The sequence below is a fragment of the Uloborus diversus genome, chromosome 10 (assembly GCF_026930045.1).
Source record: "Uloborus diversus isolate 005 chromosome 10, Udiv.v.3.1, whole genome shotgun sequence".
Classification (NCBI taxonomy): Eukaryota; Metazoa; Arthropoda; class Arachnida; order Araneae; family Uloboridae; genus Uloborus; species Uloborus diversus.
This window is the reverse complement of record NC_072740.1, coordinates 23,836,523-23,858,160: the sequence shown is the minus strand read 5'-3', so window position 1 is coordinate 23,858,160 and position 21,638 is coordinate 23,836,523. Positions and strand designations below refer to the sequence as shown.

Genomic DNA, 21,638 nt, shown 5'->3' with positions numbered 1-21,638 from the left:
CAAAAATACTCAAAATGGCATTACAGCATTGAGCCCGGCCTATAACTAATTTTAAATTTATGTAATAAATAACATTTCTTAACTTTAAACTAACTATGCAATAGTTTAGGAGTGGCTCTTGCGTTTATACCAAAATATACAATAAAACTAGTAAAATATGAAGAAAACAGTTTAAAATAAAGACATTGTGGATCAAAGTTACCCTAAATAACGGTACAGAATAAACATCCCTGGCATATTTTTAGACTTAACACTATGATTATGGTCAGGCGGGGTGGAATGGGTAGTTTATTTATCTTTCGAGTTACAGAAAATAAAAATATACATATTTTTTTTAAATAAAAACACTCGTTACAATAGTTTGACTTTATTTTGGCCCAAGAAAAAACTGAATGGAAACAGTTCAGTGACAGTCTTCTTGTAAGTTATATTGTAAAAATCAAAACTAACTGATATCGTTGAAACTTTGTTTTCAGGATTTTGTTTGTATTTAGATAGCATTCTATTGCTGTTATTTTCATTAAAGGAAATCTCCTTTGTCAACTGGAAAAATCAGAAAAGAAAAATTCCATAGATTTTAAGAAATATGTTAAAATTTTTTAAGTGGGGTGGAATGGGTATAATATTAGGCTTAATGACATAGGCTGTCATATTAACATTTTTTCTCATTAAAAGTTATTCTCTGAAGTAAGTTGTTCATTTTATCAAAAGTTTTATATTCTGTAATCCTTATGTTATGGAGTTACTTATAGTTGCACTAAATCTGTTTGGATGGAAGACACCATTCGTTAAAGAATGGTTCAAACTTTTCGCAAGGCATCTGAAAAGACATGCATGCCAGCTGACCTATGAAACTGTAAAGCATGCTATCGATAATGAAATTATCATTTGCCTGCCGCCTAATACGAGTCATACCATTCAACCACTAGGCAACGCCAGAGCTGACTAAATAAATTGAAAAACAGTCTGATCAAACTCCCGTCCCCCACAAAGCTTATGCTGAAGTACAATATCTACAGGAGATTGGGTACTAGTTGAATACAGTGTTAAGAAATTTAAAGAGCATTTTATTGCTCAAGTTCTAGAACTTTTATTATACTTGTGCTTATATTGTAAAAATTCTTGAGAAGTCTTTGATGGGAAATGTTTTCACCTTCCCCAATAAAGTGAAAACGGAGATTGAAGAAGAACAGATCATCAAAACCTAAGTCAGCCAATCCTCAATGGTCGTGGGCAGTATACTTTTAATTGCAGTGAAATTACAGACTAATAGATTTTTACCCTTATATTAATATATTTTTTGTGAAAAAATGATAAATAAATTCATGTTTTCACTTTGAAATTTAATTTAATATAATACTACCCATTTCACGTCACCCCATGGGGTAGAATGGGTACAAAAACAGACATTGAAATAATAGCTTTTTTATTAAATAATAAAATTATTTCAGTAATAATAACTATGGATACGTGAAGTGTATTGTTGAAATGTAAAAACTCAGTTAAGATTTTTTAATTGTTGGATATCAAATTTGACCTGACCCTATGAAATATAATGAATATTTTTTTTTTTTAGCTATAGAAGAGTCAACAAAATCAATGAATGGCAGCGAATTACCGGTACAGAATAAACACTCCCCATAATACCGCCCCCCCCTCCCATTAATTTACCCCATATTAACAAGTACCGTCACATTAGGAGATTAACACTATATTTATGAAATATAATGTATATTTTCTTTTTTTAGCCATACAAGAGCCAAAAAAATCCGTGGATGGCAGCGAATTACCGAGTGCTAGAATAGTGAGCTTTATGATGCATCATGATGTAAGCGAACATCATTCACACATCAATATCCTTTTAGTATTTTGGGGACAAATGATTGATCACGATATGACTCTCGCTGCTCAAACAGTCGGTAAGTCAAGCTCATTTGACTGTTTAGTTAAAAGTAATTAGTTAATTATGAAGTAAGAGTTTGCAGATAGATTGAAGGTTAACAGAAATTATGATTATTTAATGGTAAATACGAATAATCTTATATACAAAACAGAGTTTATGTGTTTGTGTGTCGGTCATCTCCTGACTAGGAAAAAAAATCCAAAAGTACGAAATTTAGGTTACAGGTTTCTTGCGTCAGGTTCTGATGCACCTCGAAGAATTCTTCTGAAAATTCGAATATGTTATTTTTTATTACAATTTTAAGCCAAAAAATGACGCATAAACACCCTTCTACACGAAAGATTAACCGTATAGTTTCGACTTTGGTACCATTGCAAAGTCAATAAAAAAATTCTCCTCGCGGAGTTTTTTCCGTCGTACCAAATCTGGAAGCGCCTAATTAAATCAGGAGTTATAAGTACGTTCGAATTTGAATTTTAAAAAGACTTATCCAAATCTTTAATCGTCTGCGCGAGTTCACCGTGACTAAATGACTGCTGAGAAATAATTTTCACTGTTAAATAAAAGTAATCTTCCTTTTCTCCGCAGTTTTGAAATTTTAAGGTGTTTAGTTAAATATAAAAATTAAGTACACCTAATAAGCACTACTTACAGGTTTATTATTTTATTCTTGAAATAAAGGAGTTTAAACTTCGTAACAATTAGAGCTAATAAATGTTAACCGAGGCCGGATTAAGGATTTGGAGGCACGTATGTATGTAGATAGAGGTATTTTTAACGCTTCTGCATACGTACAGCAAGCAATGAAAATCGAAAATATGCCTCAACAATTTAGAGTAGCGTATTTTATGCTTTGAATTTTAAATAGAAAAACAGCGACTGAGAAAATGGGGGGGGGGGGAATGCTGTAGGAATTTTGAAAATATTACATTTAAATGTATTGTCATTTTTTCAAAGCTATGTCAAGCATTCTAAATGTCAAAATCAACCATTTCTGCCATTATAAACAACAGAAAATAAATTTAGTCAAATAAAAAACGTTATTTTCTAATGACAGTATCCAGAAGTTCACATCTTTTAGCATTGAAGAGAAATTGCGCATATTTTGGAGTGATTTTAACCCCAAAACATGTACATGCAATTTTTACTTCTGCATAGTACATATGATGCTGTTTTTTTTTTTTTTTTTTACTTACAATTTTAGCAGAAAGATAAACCTTCTAGTTCTTGGTTTCTAATCGAAAAAATATTTATTTTTAATCTACACTTCCAAAGTATAATCCCAAAGTAAATCCTTCAGTTCAAGCTATTTCCTTCAATGAATTGGCAACTGAATAAGAATAGAAAAATGTTTAAAAAAAAACAAAAAAACAAAAAAAAAACGCAGACTCTTATTTCAGGACTTACGACTCTTTTCAATTCAGAAGGATGTGAGCTAAGGATCTGTAGTCATCACAGCAAATACGTGACAAAAATTTAACAATTTTCTTTTTCGCAATCTTTTGCTTTCAGAGTTTTTCTTACTATATTTTGACGCACAAAAATATGTATTTGTTTCATAATCTTTCAATAAGGAGGACCATCTGCAGAAAAGAGGACGTTTTGTTTTGCAGATGACACAGATCTAGACTTTCTTTCAAAACGCGTTATAAACAAATTTTCTTCGGTACTGTCACGTGCAGGACAGAAAGTCAGATTTTCAGTGGAATGGCCCACTATTTGCTCCTTTTTAAAACTAACACTTGAAAATAATTAGCATGAAAGCAAAATACAGTCGCGCACGTTTATAGTGAAGTCAAAGAGATCAATTGAAAAATTCGTTATAGCCGTTATTCCAAAATAAAAAGTTAAATAATACACAGTAAAACGTGAAAGGGGATGAAAGCTATTACGCTGCAGCCATAAATTCGCTATATACGACTTCGCTATAAACGGGCACGACAGTGCATATAAAAAAAAAATAAAAAAAATCAGCAATAGATTTGGAGGGTATTTCAGAGAATAAAACTGCTGTCTAAAAGTGTGTCTTGCGCATAAGAGGTAACTTTTATCTAAAAAGTAACAATTAAAAGAGATATTGGATTTCTATTTACTTACTTGTATTTATTTATTTATTGCTTAAAAAATCACATAAGTAAAATTCTTTCTCTTCGGTAAGCAATTTTTTTACTTATAGCCTTAAATACTTTGTATGTACATAAAAATGTTAAAAAAAATTTTAGGCCAATTGTCCCCCACGTGACAGTGCAATCGACCAACAGATGAATAAATAACGCCGTGAAACTTCAAATTTATACACGACAAACCTTCAGCTTTTGAAAATATAACATAACACAACGACTTTTCTTAACCTTCCAGAACGAGGTATTCAAAAAAGTTGGAGGTATTCAAAAAAAAAAAAAAAATTGTTTCTTTTCGCTTGTTATAAGAATTCTTCTTTTATATTGGTCGGAGTCTTAATGGATGCAATCTTGAATATTAAGTTAAGGCTTGCTGAGTTGTTGCAAACATTTTATTAGTTGATGTGTTTTTTTTTTTTTTCATTAGTTTGAGTAAGGGAAAAGTTGTTGAGAGTTCTTTTTTTTTCCCCTTATTTATTATTAGTTTCAGTAACAATGGTTTTTCGCAGCAGGCATCGAATAGTTCCCCTCGCGTAATGGACAATCAATTTCTAGCTGCATTGTCATGTTGGAAATGTAATTTCAATCATGTGGGTATCCTGGTATCTTACAAATTAAGTTATTCTCAGTTTCTTAGGTCTGTTATTGTTCTTTTAGACGCTAAATATTTATTTGTGAGTAAGCAAAAGGAGTTTTTTTTCCTCCCTTTTTGCAGTCTTTTTTAAGAATAAAATAGCTGCATTTAAGTTTGGACAATCGTGTTAAACGATGCAAAATGTGAGATATAATGTTAAGCGACGAAAGCTTTTGTCGGATATCTTTTTATCCACAAGCTCAGGGCGGTCAGTCCAAGCTCGTCAACTTGCGAGATCGAGATTCTCGCTCACGTGATCGGTTATGAAGCAGAAATGTCGCAAAGTAGTATTATAATCTACTCGAACCTAGCCGCAAACTACGTTCGAGTAGATGAAAATCCTACTTTGCGACATTTCTACGTCACAACGGGTCACGTGAGCGAAAATCTCGATCTCGCAAGCTGACGAGCTTGGAATGACCGCCCAGATCTTTTGCATTCAAAAAGGGGGTCCTTGCGACCCCGAAACACGTGCCTGTTTTTTTTTTTCTAACTTGCAGGTTTAAACCGTTGTGTAATTTAGTTTCACGTTTTAATGTTTATAACAACAGGCTATGCTTAATATACCTCTCTCTCTCTAGTCGCATTTTTCTTTCTTACCCATTCCACTTTTAAAATGCCATAGGAAAGCTTTCTGATTAAAGCCTGGGATGATGTTTCCACTCATTTCCTCTCTTATTGAAACTTAAATGATCTAATAAACGCTCTGAACAAAAGTGAAATTTTAAGACGTATTCATACAGGCATGTAAATTTCACTCAGTAAACGCAAAAAATATAGACTCCGATTCTACAATCTTGTATGCGATAGATTTGTCTTTGCAAAGGTACCCATGAGTAACTAGTCGAGTTCAATGGATCTCATTCAACTAAATGAACTTAAAAAGCTCAAATTGAAAGATACAACTAATAAAATTTCATTACAATAGACTATATGTATTTAGTTTGCCTTAGAACTATATGTATATATAGTATTGTCCAGTACTATATATACTAAATATAACATTAGTACTATATATAGTATATATACTATATATAGTATATATACTATATATAGTACTGGTTAGAAATGTTACTTCAAAGCTTTCTTTAGGGGGATATAAAAATTGGAAGAACAAAGAAAAGAAGCGAGAAACAGATTCTCGTTCAGTGTCGATTCTCTTCGAATCGTATTTTGATGCAAACCAAAATAATAAGGAACGTGAATTTTCAAAAATAGACCGACACGTGTTTTGAAACTACAGGAACTTGAAGTAACTACTTCTATAATGCCTGGAAAGTGGAGCTAATGGGGCAAGAACATTTGCCCTTTTTTTTTCTTCTTTGGTTAAAATGTGCCTTTTATTCATCAAACATTGACGAGAAGCTCCGAAACCCTTTTCTGCCCATTTCATTCTTAGTTAGTGCTTCACCATCTTATTTTTGATTCAATGAAGGGCAATCAAACCACTAAATTTAATTTTCAGAAATTCATAATTTTGCTAAAAACTGTATTATATGGTCCTTGCCATTAAAAACATTTTTATTGATATCAAGAAAGAAACCAGGAGAACTCATGTGGTTTTGCTTCAGGTCTTAAGGGGGGGGGGGGGTAAACAAGCAGTGGTGCAGCAATCCAGTAACAAGTCTAACCAGTGAGCAAACACGCAATTTTCTTATCGCTCCCTTCCTGGAATTTTACAGAACGAACTTACTGTTGTTAACTCTTCTAACCAGGGAACCACACGAATAATGTAATAATAAAAAAAAAAGTTTAAATAAGTAGTAATCAAAAAAGTATATTGAGACCTTTTTTTAAAGCGAAAGTTATTTGCCCTCGTGCTCCATTATCGAGTTATTATTACTTGAAGTGTGCAGAAACTTTAAGAAAAAGCGCCAAATTTAAAGAAATGGCGATAAATTGAAGGTACCATATTTGAGGTAGTGAGAAGCAAAGGGATGCAAGTGGCAAAATAAAAAAAAATTCGAGATAACCAGTAGAAATGGCAGGTGAACCCCTCCTCTGTCTTGGGGCAAGAGATATTACTGGTAGCCCTGGTAGGTGCTGCTGTACAGCATGATTTAGAAAAAAAAACATTAAAATCCTAATTAGGACGTAATCTTTATACGCATTTTACTCAAAACTGGACAATGTGTCAGGATATCCATCTGCAAAGCGTGTGAACGATGTTTTCCATTGCTCATCGAAACTCATTAAATTTGGCGAGTTTTCTTAAAAGTTTCGGCAGACTGAAACCGCATATTTCGATGACGGAAATACGAGGGCAAATAATTTATGAGTCCAGAAACATGTTTTATTATGCTCTTTCAAAATCGTATGAGTTGAAGAAATACCTTTGTACGTAAAAAGTAAAATAAGAAAAAAAGAAAAACGTCATATAGCACAAATTGCAGATTACTGCAGATACATGTTTCGGTTATAAATAACGCCTTTTTCAATGCAAAATAAATAAGCTTTTTCATCCATAAGCTTATTTCTTTTGCATTTAAAAAGGCCTTCCTAGTAACGCCGAAACACGTGTCTGCAGTAATCTGCAATTTGTGCTACATGACGTTGTTTTTTCTTTATTTTACTACCGTATGGTTTCCTCGAAAGAAAAATTTATGAAACCATATAAATATACAGCGTGTCCAAATTAAATGTACTAAGTTTGAATAGTCGATTAAAAAAAATTAAGCTCTACCAGGGCGATATTGGGAAAACTTGGCAGCTGAATTCTTAGAGTTTGCATTTTTTATGAGCGGGCAAAGGGGCAAATGACGTCAAGAGAAGGCACAGATTGTTCTCCAGTATGCAGAACATAAATTTCTAATAACAGAGCAAAAATGTTTCAAACAGTTTTTAAAAGAAATCCACGATAGAATTAAGATAATTAAAAGTGGCACCAAACCTTTATCGAAACGGTAAATGTACAGAAAAAACTACTAAGGGAGCAAGAGAACTCAGGGCTACTGAAGAAGCACACGTGGTAGTGTATACTGATTTTTTGATATGAAACTTTTTATGCGAGGGCATTGAAATTGCGATCAACCAACTTTTTTATGTGACAAAAGTGACGTAGTTGCTTTTAAATTGTTTCAAAAATCAATGAAAAATAATAGTAATCATATAGTTAAATTACTTCCGCCTCCAAATTGTTGCAAAAACAACGAAAAATAATAGTAATTATAAGGTTAGTTTTGCTAATAAATTTACTAAATTAATTTCAAGGGGCATACATTTGTGGATTTTGAGCATAACTTTTCAAATAAGAAACGTTTCCGAAGATTTATTAGATTCAAGTTAAGTGCATTTAAGAGCCTAATCCACATTGCTTAAGTTCGGCCTTGAAATTAGTCTGTCGACTTTTACTAACAAATTAACATTATAATTACTATATTTTTCATTGTTTTTCGCGACAATTGAAAAACGGGTTTCGCGTGTTATTGTTTAGCTTTCTCACTGCTTGTAATATATGTTTTTTCATTAAAATGTGAAATTTTGTTGTAAATATCCCTAAGTCAGGCGCAAAAAGAATAAGAGAGCGGTGTGTGAGAAAACGTGCGGATGAAGTGACAGTCCAGATTGTAAAAAAAAAATAATAATAATAAAGGTTTCATTTCTATCGTGTGTCTTTACGACACTTTTTTTTATACTAGGATGTAAAACCTTCGAAAATATTGGCATCTAATTTTACAGTTTTCCTATGATTTTATACTCTCTGATCAGTATAACGACCTCTCCAAATTCTGTACATTTGATTGGAACACCTTGTATATTATTTAATTCTAGCTCATAGTTAAACTAACGTAAGTCCAAAAATGGCAATTTTCAGGTTATTACAGCATTATATGCAAATTCTTATTTCGCGTTGAGCAAAATAACGTGATTCTATTAATAACTTCCATAATAATTATTTACCAGTGCCATTAGAGCACGAGTCCCAGCCTTTGTATGCACCGGACAAATGTTTTAACGCTCTCTTACAGAATAGTGATAATGTGACTTATGTTAGTCTAGCTTTGAGATACAGAGTTATTGATACTAATTCACTGAAGTGTGTTTACTCACTCGTCGAACTACCACATTCTCAATTCAATTATTTACTATTTTTATTAGTATTATGTACGTACCTCTAACTAAGACCAAAAACGAATTAAAAAGTTCACTTTTGTACAGAAACAAACCTGAACCTCAGGACAAAACTAATTTAAGTTTGAAAATGCCAATTTTCAGGCTATTACTGAATTGTATCTAGAGTCCCATTCTGCACTAAGCCATAAGAACGTAATTCTATAAAGAAAAGAAAATCCCTTATAAATTGCTACCAGTGTTATAAAAGCGCTAGTCCCAACTTTTATGTGCCCGAGACAAATGTTTTTTACGCTCTCCTGCGAAGTAGTGGTTGTGTGACACGTTAGTCTGACTGTGAGGAACAGAGTAATATTTAGTGCATAAGTTTGGCTCAAAAGAAGCTACTAGGATGCAGAAATTGTTTTGATCTTATGATTTTTAGCAGCAGTCGCCATAAAGAATCACTGGACTCATTTTGTGACAGAAGATTTTTTTTTTTCCTTTTTTTAAAAGCTTTTTTGATTGTCTATGATAAAACTATTGTGATATCATTGAAGTACGATAGCGGAGTATTTTCTGCTCTGCAAAAATGCAAAAATTATACACTACAGCTACATTTTTTTTTTTTTTGAATTGAGAATAGTTGAAAATAAATTCATTTAAGTCTTACAGTAAACTAATCAGATTTTATTTCACTTTTTATTTATTTATTTATTTATTTTTGTAAAATGCAAGTACACAGTCTTATAAAGATACCACCTTGCCGGAAATGGTGATATTGTTGACTGTGGCGCTTAAGAGTTGGTGAATTTGCGTTAAGTACAATTCTTACGAGCCAAAATAAAACTAATTTGAAGACAGGTGACATTCTTTGTATTTTGCCACATTCCTTGCAACAGTTAGGAAGATTTCGATTCAAATAATGACATTTTGCATACATTTTGAACAGAAGTAGCAACGTTTTAGACAATTTAACCTACTTTTTTCACTAATTATCGCCATCATTAAACTTTAATTTTTCTTTTCACAATGATTTCACTATTTTGCATTACTTATTACGCAAGTGACCTGAACTATTTACTCGAAACATCCACATCTTACAAGACAGCAGGTGTGAAAGTCACGCCGTAAGTCGTTTAAAAAAGGCGTTTCTTGTTTGCTATTAATCGACAGGCGTTATATTTGTAACTCACACTACTGACACTCAGCGGCATTTTTCAAAGAATGGATTATTGAATAATCATGCTACTGTCGAAAATGACATTTTTCATTTTTTTGAAATAAGGGTGTACCGACTTAGCAACATTTTTGAGAAATGATAATTTGGTTAGACGTTTGGTAAGCCAATGCCTCCATTTCAATATCAGAAAAGTTTTATAAAATTTCAGTCAGATAAAATTTCTGTTCTGCCATGTGCAGGTAAAGGGTGGTAGTTGCAAATTTTTTGTTATTTTTTTTTATTTATTTATTTGTTTTTTTTTTTTTTTTTTTTTTATTTATTTATTTATTTTTTTTTTTTTTTTGCATTTTTTTCATCTATTGTACGTCACCTTTATTGTACAAGCTCGCTTATTTGGTATCAGCTGAAAAAAAGACGCGAAAAAAACGTCTAATTCCAACATTTTCTTATTGCTAGCATTGAATACACCACACATTTCTTCAACTATCTCGAAAACTCATTTCTTCAGATACTGCCGTTTACCTGCATACGGCAGTGTACCGAATACTGCTTTAAATCTACGTAATTTTGCAGACAAGAAGGAAAATGCCCATTTCTATACAATACTAGAAAAGTATCGTACAGCTAAAGAAACAGATTGATAGGTTGATATTAGTAGTTAAGCAGTAGGTTACCACCCCTAAGCCAGGGCTGAGGCTAAACTATGTGCAATATACGGACATCCCGGTTATCTCATCCAGAGACTGCAGTTTCTTTCTTGTTTGGAGTCATCAGTCCAGAATAGGGAATAAACCGAGCTGTAGGCAGATGTCGTCTCATTGATGCTGAGAGTGCCAACAAACTGGTAGATAAAGTAACTTTATCTCACCAGTGAGATAAATTTAAAACTGCCTCTAGCTCGGTTATTCTCTATTCAGGCTGATGTGTCCAAACAAGGACTAAACTGCAGTCTCTGGGTGGGATAACCGGGCTGAGGGTAGATTGCATGTACTTTTGTATTCCTTCGTTTATTTTATGCCAATAAATACAATAATACTCTTAAATATTAATAGGGCAGTTAAAAATAGAGGAACTGCGGATCGGAGTTATTCTCACTGACTGAATTCAATTGCGTAGATCTAATGTCTACAAGTACAGATGATAGATTTATAACAAAAAGAGACACTCAGAAAGATCAACAGATTTTTTTTAATACACAGACAGATAGACATAAAGACGAATAAATTACTAGTTGTAAAACTCGGTAAACAAATATTGTAGTTCAATCAATTATTAACTTACACCCCGTTTTCATTGATCAATAAAAGGATTTAGAAGCTCATTTGAAAATTGTTACATCTCACATTTTAAGTTTTCATTCACTGCACATAGAAAAAGTCTCCATACATATAATTTGTATCACTTCACTAAAAAATTACTCTTTCTAAAAGTGCACAGTTAACAGCATTAAGGGTAATGAAAGACAAAAGAATTTAAGGCCGAATTTTCTTCATTTTCACCCTCATAGGGCACCTTTTTTTTCCTTGGATCCTAAAAATAGTGCCAATATAGATTTCAATAATATATTTTTTCTAATTACAAATTTTAACGAAGATCTTTTCATTACAGCCTCATTTTGAACGAAAACGTTTCTTGAACTAAATTATTATTTTCAACTCCCGAGGCAAATTTCTATTAAAAAAGTGATTGATTTTTTGGCAAGCTAGTCTAATAATTAATGTTCTTAATAGAATTTGTTCTTCATACATACAGAAAAACTACAATTTCTAAACCAAAACAATATCTAGCTCAAAATACATGGTATACACTGCCAGCTCACTCAATTCCAGCCGAGGACTGCAGTTTCGTGCTTATTAGCACTCATCAGCCCGGCATAGGAAAGTGACTGAACTGGAGGTGGAAAACCAGGAAACCAAGAGCGCCAAACAAACTGGTAGCTGATACAGAATTAGCACTAACCAGACGAGTGACCGAAGCACCCTGGCTATAGTTGGTAACTTACTGAAAATATCTAGCTCATTTCTTTTGAGCTTTTTAAGAAAATACGTTACTTTCGTTTTAATTTTTAAAAAAATGCAATTGTATTTGACTTTCATTTATTTCTTTCAGATCATGACAAGAACGACATAGAGTGTTGTAAATTCCCGCCAGAGCATCAACATCCTAATTGTATGAACATCATGGTTCCACACGACGATCCCTTCTACAAATACTTCAAACGGCAATGTTTGGACTTCGCTAGGATTTATCCTGGCCCAAAGCCAGGCTGCAAACTAGGTAAATGCCATTTCTTGAAATTATTTAATATCTATCTGAAAAGGTTTGAAGGTAATTATTCCATAAATATTGGTGTGTGATTAGGCAAAGCAGAAAGGGGATATACTGCGTTTCAATTCATTCCCTAGCAGGGTCCGATTAAGATAGCAGGGGGCCTAGGCCAAATGGTTTTTTGGGGCCCCTCTGTGTTTAACCCTCATCAAGGGATTGGAACAGGGGGCCCTGGGGGGGGGGTCATGTTAAGCAGTCAATCCTTACAATTTTAACCATTGGCTAAAACATTTTAGGTCATTTGGGGGCCCCTAAAAATCGGGAGCCGTAGACCACGGTCTAGTTGGCCTATTCAGTAATCAGGCCCTGTTCACTAGTTTAGCTTAACCGCAGCAGTTTTAATAACAAACAGGAGCTTACTTTCAAGAGAATAACTATTGGAATTTATTTGCTCCATGCAGGGCCGGCTCTAGTAATTTTGTCGCCCCAGGCGATGTTGACAAGCGCCGCCCCCTCGTCTTAACATATATATATATATATATATATATATATATATATATATATATATATATATATATATATATATATATATATGTTATCATCTAGCATACTCCTACGTATTGCAGCAGTTTGAGTTGAAAAAGAAAAAAACTAAGGAGCAAATTTAAGTTTTTCATTTTTTTTCTTTTTTTGTTTCCTTACATTTTGCCACCATGAAATCTGCCACCCTAGGTGGTGGCGCAGGTCGCCTAACCCAGGAGCCGGACCTGATATCATGTGGTCTAGTGATTTGGGACCTAGGCGACCTGTGATCATTCCCGAAAATTTAAAAACCTCCCACATCTCTTATTCTATGGCAATCTCTATGGCAATCCGAAGAATTCACGCTAAAGAGATAGGAAGTTGTTGAAAAAAGTATCAGATTGTATCAAAACGATTATCATATCCATCTTATAGATCAAAATATTGGTGGAGTTTCGAAAGGTAGTTTAATAATTAAAGCTTGACCACCGAGAGATGGCGGGTGAAAGGGAAGTGAAAACGGACATCTTCATTTTGTAATAGATAGCATCAGCAAGAACGCGCTAGCAGTAAAGTCTCTCGTTCAAGCAGATCCTACCTATTACGAAAGGAAGTGGCCCGTTTACGCATCGAGTTCACGGGCCATCTCTCTGTGATCAAGCTTTAGTAGGATTGTTCAATAGACTATCTTACAGACGACATACGAATGACTTTTCTCAATGCTGAATGACTCGAGAAGTTGAAATGGATAGTTAATGTGTCCCAGGGTCGTTGAAAGGCCTCCTGCCGCCCGGGGTGAAAATAAAAAATACTGTCCCGCGCTTTCAACATCATCGCACTGTTATACACATTAACTTGAGTACAGTAGCAGTAATTGCTAATAATCAAGCCTTCTAATTACAATTTTTTAGTATTTTGCATTTTAAATATCATTCATATTATATATATATATATATATATATATATATATATATTTTTTTTTTATTTTTTTTTATTTTTTTTCACCCTTGGTTTATTGCAACCTATAGCCATGCAAATGTCAATGGGGTCAACCTAAAAAAATCTATGGTGCAGATTGCATCACTCTTTTTTGGGGGGAGAAGGGGGAATCAGTTTCTTGAATTGTAGGCCATTTTTCTAGGGGGATAGAAACCTCTGCAATGACAAAAAGATGTGCGATTGAGGACGTTCTCCGGTTCTGCAAGTCAAGGGGGGCCCCACAGATTTGTTGTGCTGTGCTGCATTCCAAATCACACAACTGAAACTTATCACTCCTTGCGGTGCTTTTAGTGCTGCCATCTGTTGAGTAAAGATTGTAACTAAAATACCGCCATCTGTTGAATAAATATAAATAATTTCATGAATTAAATTACCTAAGCATGTCTAAATTTTCATAGTTTTACAAAGTTATTCTTCTTATTTGAAGCTGCACCTGACATTAAGTTATAAGACTAATTGAAGCGGTGTATTTGATTTATGTTTTCCACTTAGTGCGAACAGTATCATATCATGTTTAGAAAGTAATACCTTAGTATAACTTATCTTGATCATATATTAACTGCTATTCATAAAAATTGATTTCCGTTAGCATTACTCGGTGTATTTATGAATTTATATTTACGTTTGTTCATATCATTCAGCATTTTCTCGAAAAATATTCGTATTTCATTGCCACATTCAAGCAAAATGGTGCTGCCATCTATTGCGAAGAGTGGTAAATAATGGGTCGACTCAAAAATCATTCTGTTCTTAACGTGCGTGTGTGTGCATTATCACTACTAAAAAGCTTAAACAATTTTATTGTATTTTTTTAAATCACCAATTCTCAATTTCTGTAATTCCTAAACTGTGCGCCGCGGTTCCCCATTGAGCTATAGGGGCATCATAGAGGCGCCTCGAAATATCGCAATAAATTTACTAATAACTCTAGAGACTTACTGTGCCGTGGAAAGGTAGAACGCAGTATCTGCAAAGTTTTCATTTTCACATTTTTGTCATCTATTGCAATTTAACTTTATTATAAAAGCTTGCTTATTTGGTCTGCGTTGGAAATAAAGAACGAAACAAAGCAACAAATTCCAACATTTTACTATGTTTAGTGAGGAATCCAAAACGCATGTCTTCAAATGTCTCAAAAACTCCTCAATTCTATAGATACTACACTTAATTTCTCACTGAAGCAATATTTCACGGCCCACATGCAGTATAAACAGGGGTTTAGCAATGTCCTTATAACATTTATTTATTTTTGTCTTTTAACTATGCTTAGTCGTGCTTTTACTTAGAGAAGGGGGCCGTGGAAAAATCCAAAATGGTGCCTCGAGTGAGAAAATTTTCAAGAGTCACTGCTTAGCTGAATTTAAAGCGAAAAATATTTTAGCAATAAGTTAGATTTTTAAAAAATGTATTAATGGGTCTTTGAAAAATGGTTTTCGCTTTCAAAGTACATTCTGAATGTACTTTACACATTTTAATCCGATCTGAAAACAGCAGTGTAACTGCCGTGCTGTTTGAAGATGGCATTCACTAACTTCAGCGTTTCTTTGTTATTTATTTGTTCTTCTAGTTTTCCGTTATGAATGCAAAAAATAAATAAATAAATAATAATAAAGAGCCTGTTTTTTTAAATAGCGATTTTTATAGAAAGCAATTACGAAGGTCCCCCGCCCCCCAAAAAATGGACTATTAAAAAATGCCACCACACCTCCCCATTGCTCTACATTTCGTACTTGACTTCCCCAATGGGTTTTGAAATTCTGACATAAAAGGTTAATTTCGTGTTCATTATAATATTATTAAATGCTAATCAGTCCTCAAAACTATACAAACACTTTTATACTTACGCCTTTTATTCTTTCATTAAGACTGTCTTTTCGTTCTTTTATAAACTGAAAATTTGAAGTTAAACACCACAAAGCGGAAAAATAATGCAGATAGTTTGGTAAAATTGGAAAAAAAGTGGGTGGTGCCGTGTTGGGGTGGAACGTGGTCAGATTTTTCTTTTCTTTATGTGTTGGTTACTAAACAGTTTTGAATGGAAAGGCTGTTTTTTTTTTCCTTTCTGGAAATTGATCCGGCATAGGAGAGTAATTATCTCAAACTTTAAAACAGCTGATGAATAAAGAATCTCACTAACCAGATTCTTTCAGGTTTATAGTAAGGATTGAACGAGCGATCGTATTCACGAGCTGATTCAAACTACCGTCAGACACCCGAACTTCCGCTTGAAGCCTTCTTATTGGTTGCGGAAATCTTCGATCGTTAGCTTTTATGTCTGACGGATATTATTTTCAGATGGTGAATAAGACCGTAAAGTGCACAAAGAATGTACTTTTTCATGATGAGGGGCTGCATTGGAAGAAAGTTGCAAAAAAGCAAAAGAATGACCCACAATGAAGTTATAAAAAGAATGACTAGTAAAAATCTAGTCTAGATCATAAGCCTGAGGGTTGATCCGAAATCTTCGGAATATAAGTGTGGTTATTCCTATCTTAAGGTGTTGGAGGTGTGATGTTTAGTCAGGTAATGAATGAATAAAAGATTTCTGTAATTTTAAAGTACAGTTCCAACAAGAGCAAAAACCAGAGGTTATTTTTCGGAGGGCGTATAAAAGGAATGTCTAGTAAAACTAGATACTGTGGGTTTAGAGGTCAACCCTGTCATCCTGGATTTAAGCTGAAGGGAGGGGGGGGCGATATTTACTCAGGTAATGGAAACATAAGTTACTATCGTTGTAAATGACAGAAAACACGAAGATAGCAACAAGAGTGGTTTCTGTGGCGTATTTAGAGAATAACTAGTAATCTTGAGATGTGTGGAAATTTCGTGGGAAGGGAACCCCTGGAAGATTGGTCTGGTTGATTATCTTCCAGGTAAAAGGTCGGGCTTAAAATGTGGGCAAATACAACCAACATTTCCGGGGTGTTGGTTAGCCCGAAAAAGTTGCAGTGCTAAGTTTCGTTTTTCAAATTTCAATGAATAAAATTATTTTATTTTCTATTGATATGGTTCAAACGGGTGTTCACTAATATGTCATTCAGAAGATAAATATTTTAAGACCAAAATCCGTCCGATTTAAAATTACTTTTATTTTTATCCTATAGGTCCACGTTTTCAAATAAATACTATTTCTGCATATATCGATGGAAATTTCATTTATGGAAGTAATCAAGACGTTGCAAGCAGGCTGAGAGAATTCCACGGAGGTGAGTCGATAAGAAAAAAAAATGTTCTAAAAAATTCCTAGAGTAAATAACTTTCTGTATAGTACGTAGATAGCCACTTTTTAATATTGAAAAAGCCAGTCTTTCACTTATTAAAAATAAAGGAAAATATGATATAAAAAACAATTAATGAAAATTTCCATTTTCAATGTACTAGGTGGTTTATTAAAAATAATGGCAAGTTACGTTTTGGTTCCAGTGGTGCATATTTTATTAGCATAGCTATGCTAAAATAATCAGTATAATAAGGCTTTTGAATAGTTGATCTTCCTCTTGAAATACATTCAACTTATGTTTCTCAAGGGAATGGGTTTAAAAAAAAAATAAAATACAGGAAAACGTAAAATAGGAGAAAGTGGGGTAAAACCGGGACCCTAAGGTTTGCAGGCTTCCAGAAATCAGTTTTTAGCATAAAGAAACAAATTTTGTAAAAATATGCACTACTTATCTATTAATGCAACCACAGTTTCAAAACCATAAGTGCTTTTTTTTTTTTACTCTTTTTGTAAAAAAAGTCTTTTTACCCTGTTTTGCCTCACTTAGTGGGGTAAAACCAGGTAGACATGTTATTTCTATAGGGAAATAAACTTTTTAAAAAGTTTTCACAAAATTCTAGTTTTATTTAGTGACATATGTTAACTATTGTCATAACATACTAGAATAAGTATAAAAGACGCATATTGATGAGTTAACAGTAAATTTAATTGTCTTTACCTTTAATTTTTTGCTGTTATATAAAGGCCTATTGACACCAGTCGCAAGTAAAATAGTTATCTTCCTCTTCGGCCCCAGAGCAGCTTTCATGGGGCCCAACGACGACATTGGATGCATTGGATCCATCCCTCACCACCCTTGGAGTTGGAATAAAGCTCATTGCAGTAAATGCGGGCAGTACTGTCCTCTTCACTGGACTCATCCCTCATTCGCTCCTTCGGTTTTTCTTTTCTTGGACGCTTATTTTCTGTCAGTTCCTTTTTGGCATCTTTATAATGACGCCTTTTCTTTGATTCGTTTACCTTTTTTTCAGGTTTTTTTTTTCTTCCGTCCACCTTTGGTCTTCTTTCCATCATTTTTCTTTTTCTTTTCTTCTAATGTTGAATAAAGATGAAGCTTGTATGGGGAGCCGGTCAAAATGAGTTTTTCCTTTTCTCTTTTCCTCTTTCGGCTGCATCTTGCTCGCAGTGTATGTATCCAGTTTTGCCCCTCGATTAGTACCCGGTTTTGCCCCGCACATACAGCTTTTATAAAAAATGCCGTCATATGACTATACAGAACGCTACAAACAATTACTTAGAATGGTAATGAAGGTAATTAAATGTTGTAAAAAAAGAGCTATATGCCTTTACTGTTGCAGAAACAGAATTGTAGTATAATCGGTCTAGTTTTGTTCAAAAATGTTAAGCAAAAACCACTCAAACAGAATTTTCTGCACAGGAACGAAAGAAGAGAGTCTAGTGCGTTCTAATTTAATGGCCACTGCTTTTTCATCAAGGTCTTGTCCACGTGATTGCAGCGCTTACAGGGGCTAGAAGGGGGTACCCGGTTTGCTCCCGACTTCCCGGTTTTACCCACTTTCCCCTACCGGAAATACATGGAAAGAAAAAATGAAATAGAAAAAAAAACTAAAAGTAGTAAAAATGGCTCTTTGAAAAAGATAATATCTATATTTTATAAGAAGAACATCAATAAGCATGTCATTTTAAGATCATTTTTACGCATTTAGTTGCGGATCCTGGCGTTAAGGTTAAGAATTGTCCGTAATAGTGGATTCAAAAGTAAATGCAGCATCTTCCAGGATTGAAATAAAAGAAGACAGGAGTCAGTGAAATACAGTTCTGTTTTCATAAGTAACTTTCAATAGCGTGGATTAGCATTAAAAAAGCACAAAAAGAAAAATATTGCTTGTTTTAGAAAAAAAAATTCTTTTTTTACGTTACAGGAAAACGTAAAGTGCGGAAAATTCCATAAATAACAAACTCACAGTCCGGATTAAATTAACATTATTATTATGAGGGAAAATTTGGAGATAATGGAAAAAAGCGTAAAATGCCGGGGACATGTAGATTTGAGGGGTGTTAAATCGGAGTTTCACTGTATTTAAAATATTCACTAAAGGCTCAGATTTTTAAGCAAGCACCGTATACCAAACCCCATAACACTGTCTTACGCCATGCTAACATCATATTTTTTCTCTAGTACGCATGCTCCAGACACGCATGTTCGATTATAGCATATGTTACAGTAAATATTTCAGAGAGAGAAATTGTAACTCAAGTGTAAATGTCTGCACACCGGATTGAACGGCTGCAATCATCGACGTCTGCAGTTAACTTTTTTTTTTTTTTTTTTGCTGCACAGATAAATTTTTTTAAACAAATTAAACACCAAAATGCCTCTGAACTTTAAAAACAAAATCTAAAATATGAACTGTTCTGATTCATGCTTATAAGTATAAAATTTATTGATTAGGAAATCGAATTTCAGAGCTGCTTTCCCCCTTTAAATTTCAGATAAGTAAATATTTTTTCATATGTTAACAAATTTTTAGTATTGCATTTAGGTCAGTTTTTGACGAAGTTAAATTTTCCAATTATTTCTCTACATTTCTCTAATTTGTTTTTGATTTGTAGGTCGTCTTAAAACAAATCCAGTATATGCTGAACTTGGACTGAAAGATTTGCTGCCGCAGAAGATGGTAGAGAAAGATGTTGGCTGCACGTCAAGGCCAAGAAATGTGTACTGTTTTGATGCAGGTAACATTGTGTTTCTATAATAATTTTAAACAGGATTTCACCAACAAATATACGAGGCACGGAATACATAACATCGCTAATCGCGTCAAAAATGCTAAAACCATGTCGCGCAAGAATTGTACGGAAAAATAATACTTCTTAGGGAGGAAGAATTTTCTATTTCATAGGATTTCATTTCTTTCTTAGGATTAGTCATGGGCGATTATCCTTTCACCCCTTGTGATCCATTTCATGATCCCTTCTCGATGATCCTTTTATGCGTCGTACATGAGCAAACGGATCTAAACGATTGACTCTTAAAAATGAATGGTGAAGCCAGGGCCGATCCTATGGTGTCGGCCGCCCGTGTGCAAAGATTTAATGTGCCGCCCCTCAAGAGTAATTTATATGTTTTGACTAATCTTTAATGTCCATGTAAATCTTTCTTCAAATTTCTATACCAAGTTCTAATTTAAAAAAAAAAGAAAGCAGAAGAATGATGAACTTATAAGAAGGAAGAAAAGTTTTATAATAAGAAACCCCTTACGTACAATTTATAGCTTTTAAGAAAGTAATAGATGCCAAAATTTACTCGTCGCAAAAAAGCATTTTATAATCTGTCTTCGGTGACATCAGAGGAAGGATGGAGGAGGGGGGATTGCTCCGAGAAAATTATCGAAATTGGCGTATGAAAAATAGTTTTAGTTCATCTTGGTTGTTTTCGGTTGCAAGGACAGAGTCGGGTATATTCAAGGTGCATGGAGAAATTTTTGAAATTGACGTCAAATATCGCAATTTTAGGAACTTTTTCGAGACTTCAGGGGAAAGTAATGTTGGAGCTCTTTCTTAAATTTCTTTCAAAATTGAAATCAACTCGAAGCTATTTTTGGTGAGCGTAGTTTAGGAAGAATCGCGCTCTTCCCGAAAATTTTCCGAAACTGAAGTTTTAAACACGCAATTTTGGGTTACCTTTGTTGACGTTGCTAGAGGGAGGCAGGGAGATTCAATCGTCTCCCATCGAAAGTTTTCGAAATTGAAGTTTAAAACGCAAATTCAGGCTGTCTTTGCTTACGGTAGGGGATCTGGCGGCCTTCCTCCGGGTGTTTCTCGGCACTATTGTTTCGAAAACCCATTGTTGGCTATATTTGAAAACTATAGGGGTAACGTGAAAATGTTCTGAAGCGAAATATTTTTCGGAAAAATCCATTATGGGCTATTTTTGGGAAGGAAGGGTTTTAGGGCTCCCAAACGCATATTTCTAAAAGCGCAATTATATATTATCTTTGGTGACGTTAACGAAACTGGGAGGCTTCGGTGGATCTTTCGGATATTTTTCGATATTAATATCTAAAAAATACAACTATTGACTTTTGTCCACCTCACTTCGACTATTGATGGGTATGCTCTAGCGCTGTAAAAAGTTAATAAGCCAGGCAGTTCTAATCTGGAATATCGTAAAAATTGAAGTCCCAAAATCATATTTTAGGCATTGTTTGAGAACAATGAGACTCGGGGGTTCAGTGTGCCCTCACGAACTGTTTTTTTGAAACTGAAGTCAATTTCAGGCTAGTTTAGGCAGGAAGGGTTCTGTAGCTCCACGGAACCATCTATAAACGAAATTTTGAGGTTTATAGTGATAAGATTGGAGAAAAGGGGGATCCGGGGTTCTTCTCCAAAAGTTCTTGAAACTGATGTTTGAAAAACGCAATTTTAGTTTGTTTTTCAGTACGTTAAGTGAGAGGGGGTGGGATTAGAGGCCTCTCTAAAGATGCTAATTGAGACTGTCCTTGGTAGTAATGTTTGGGAATGGATTTCGGGGCACTCCATCGCAAAAATTTTGAAAAAAAAATCCGAAAAATGTCATTAAGCAATTTTTGATGACATTGAGGGCCAACATTTTTAGACTGTGTTTGATTAAGTTAAGGTGGAAGGGGTGACTCAGAGACTTAATTGGGTCCTTAAGATCGGTGGTTCAACCAGCGAAAGTTTCCGAAATTTAAGTC

At 34.1% G+C, this 21,638-nt stretch overlaps 1 protein-coding gene across 1 annotated transcript in view; it reads left to right on the top strand.

Moving 5' to 3' along the window:
• LOC129231689 (peroxidase-like) overlaps positions 1-21,638 on the top strand; it is a 113,246-nt gene that overhangs the window by 49,265 nt on the left and 42,343 nt on the right. The window contains 4 exon segments of the mRNA XM_054866052.1: positions 1,749-1,919; positions 12,000-12,167; positions 16,784-16,885; positions 19,534-19,656. Coding sequence (XP_054722027.1) covers positions 1,749-1,919; positions 12,000-12,167; positions 16,784-16,885; positions 19,534-19,656 — 564 coding nt within the window.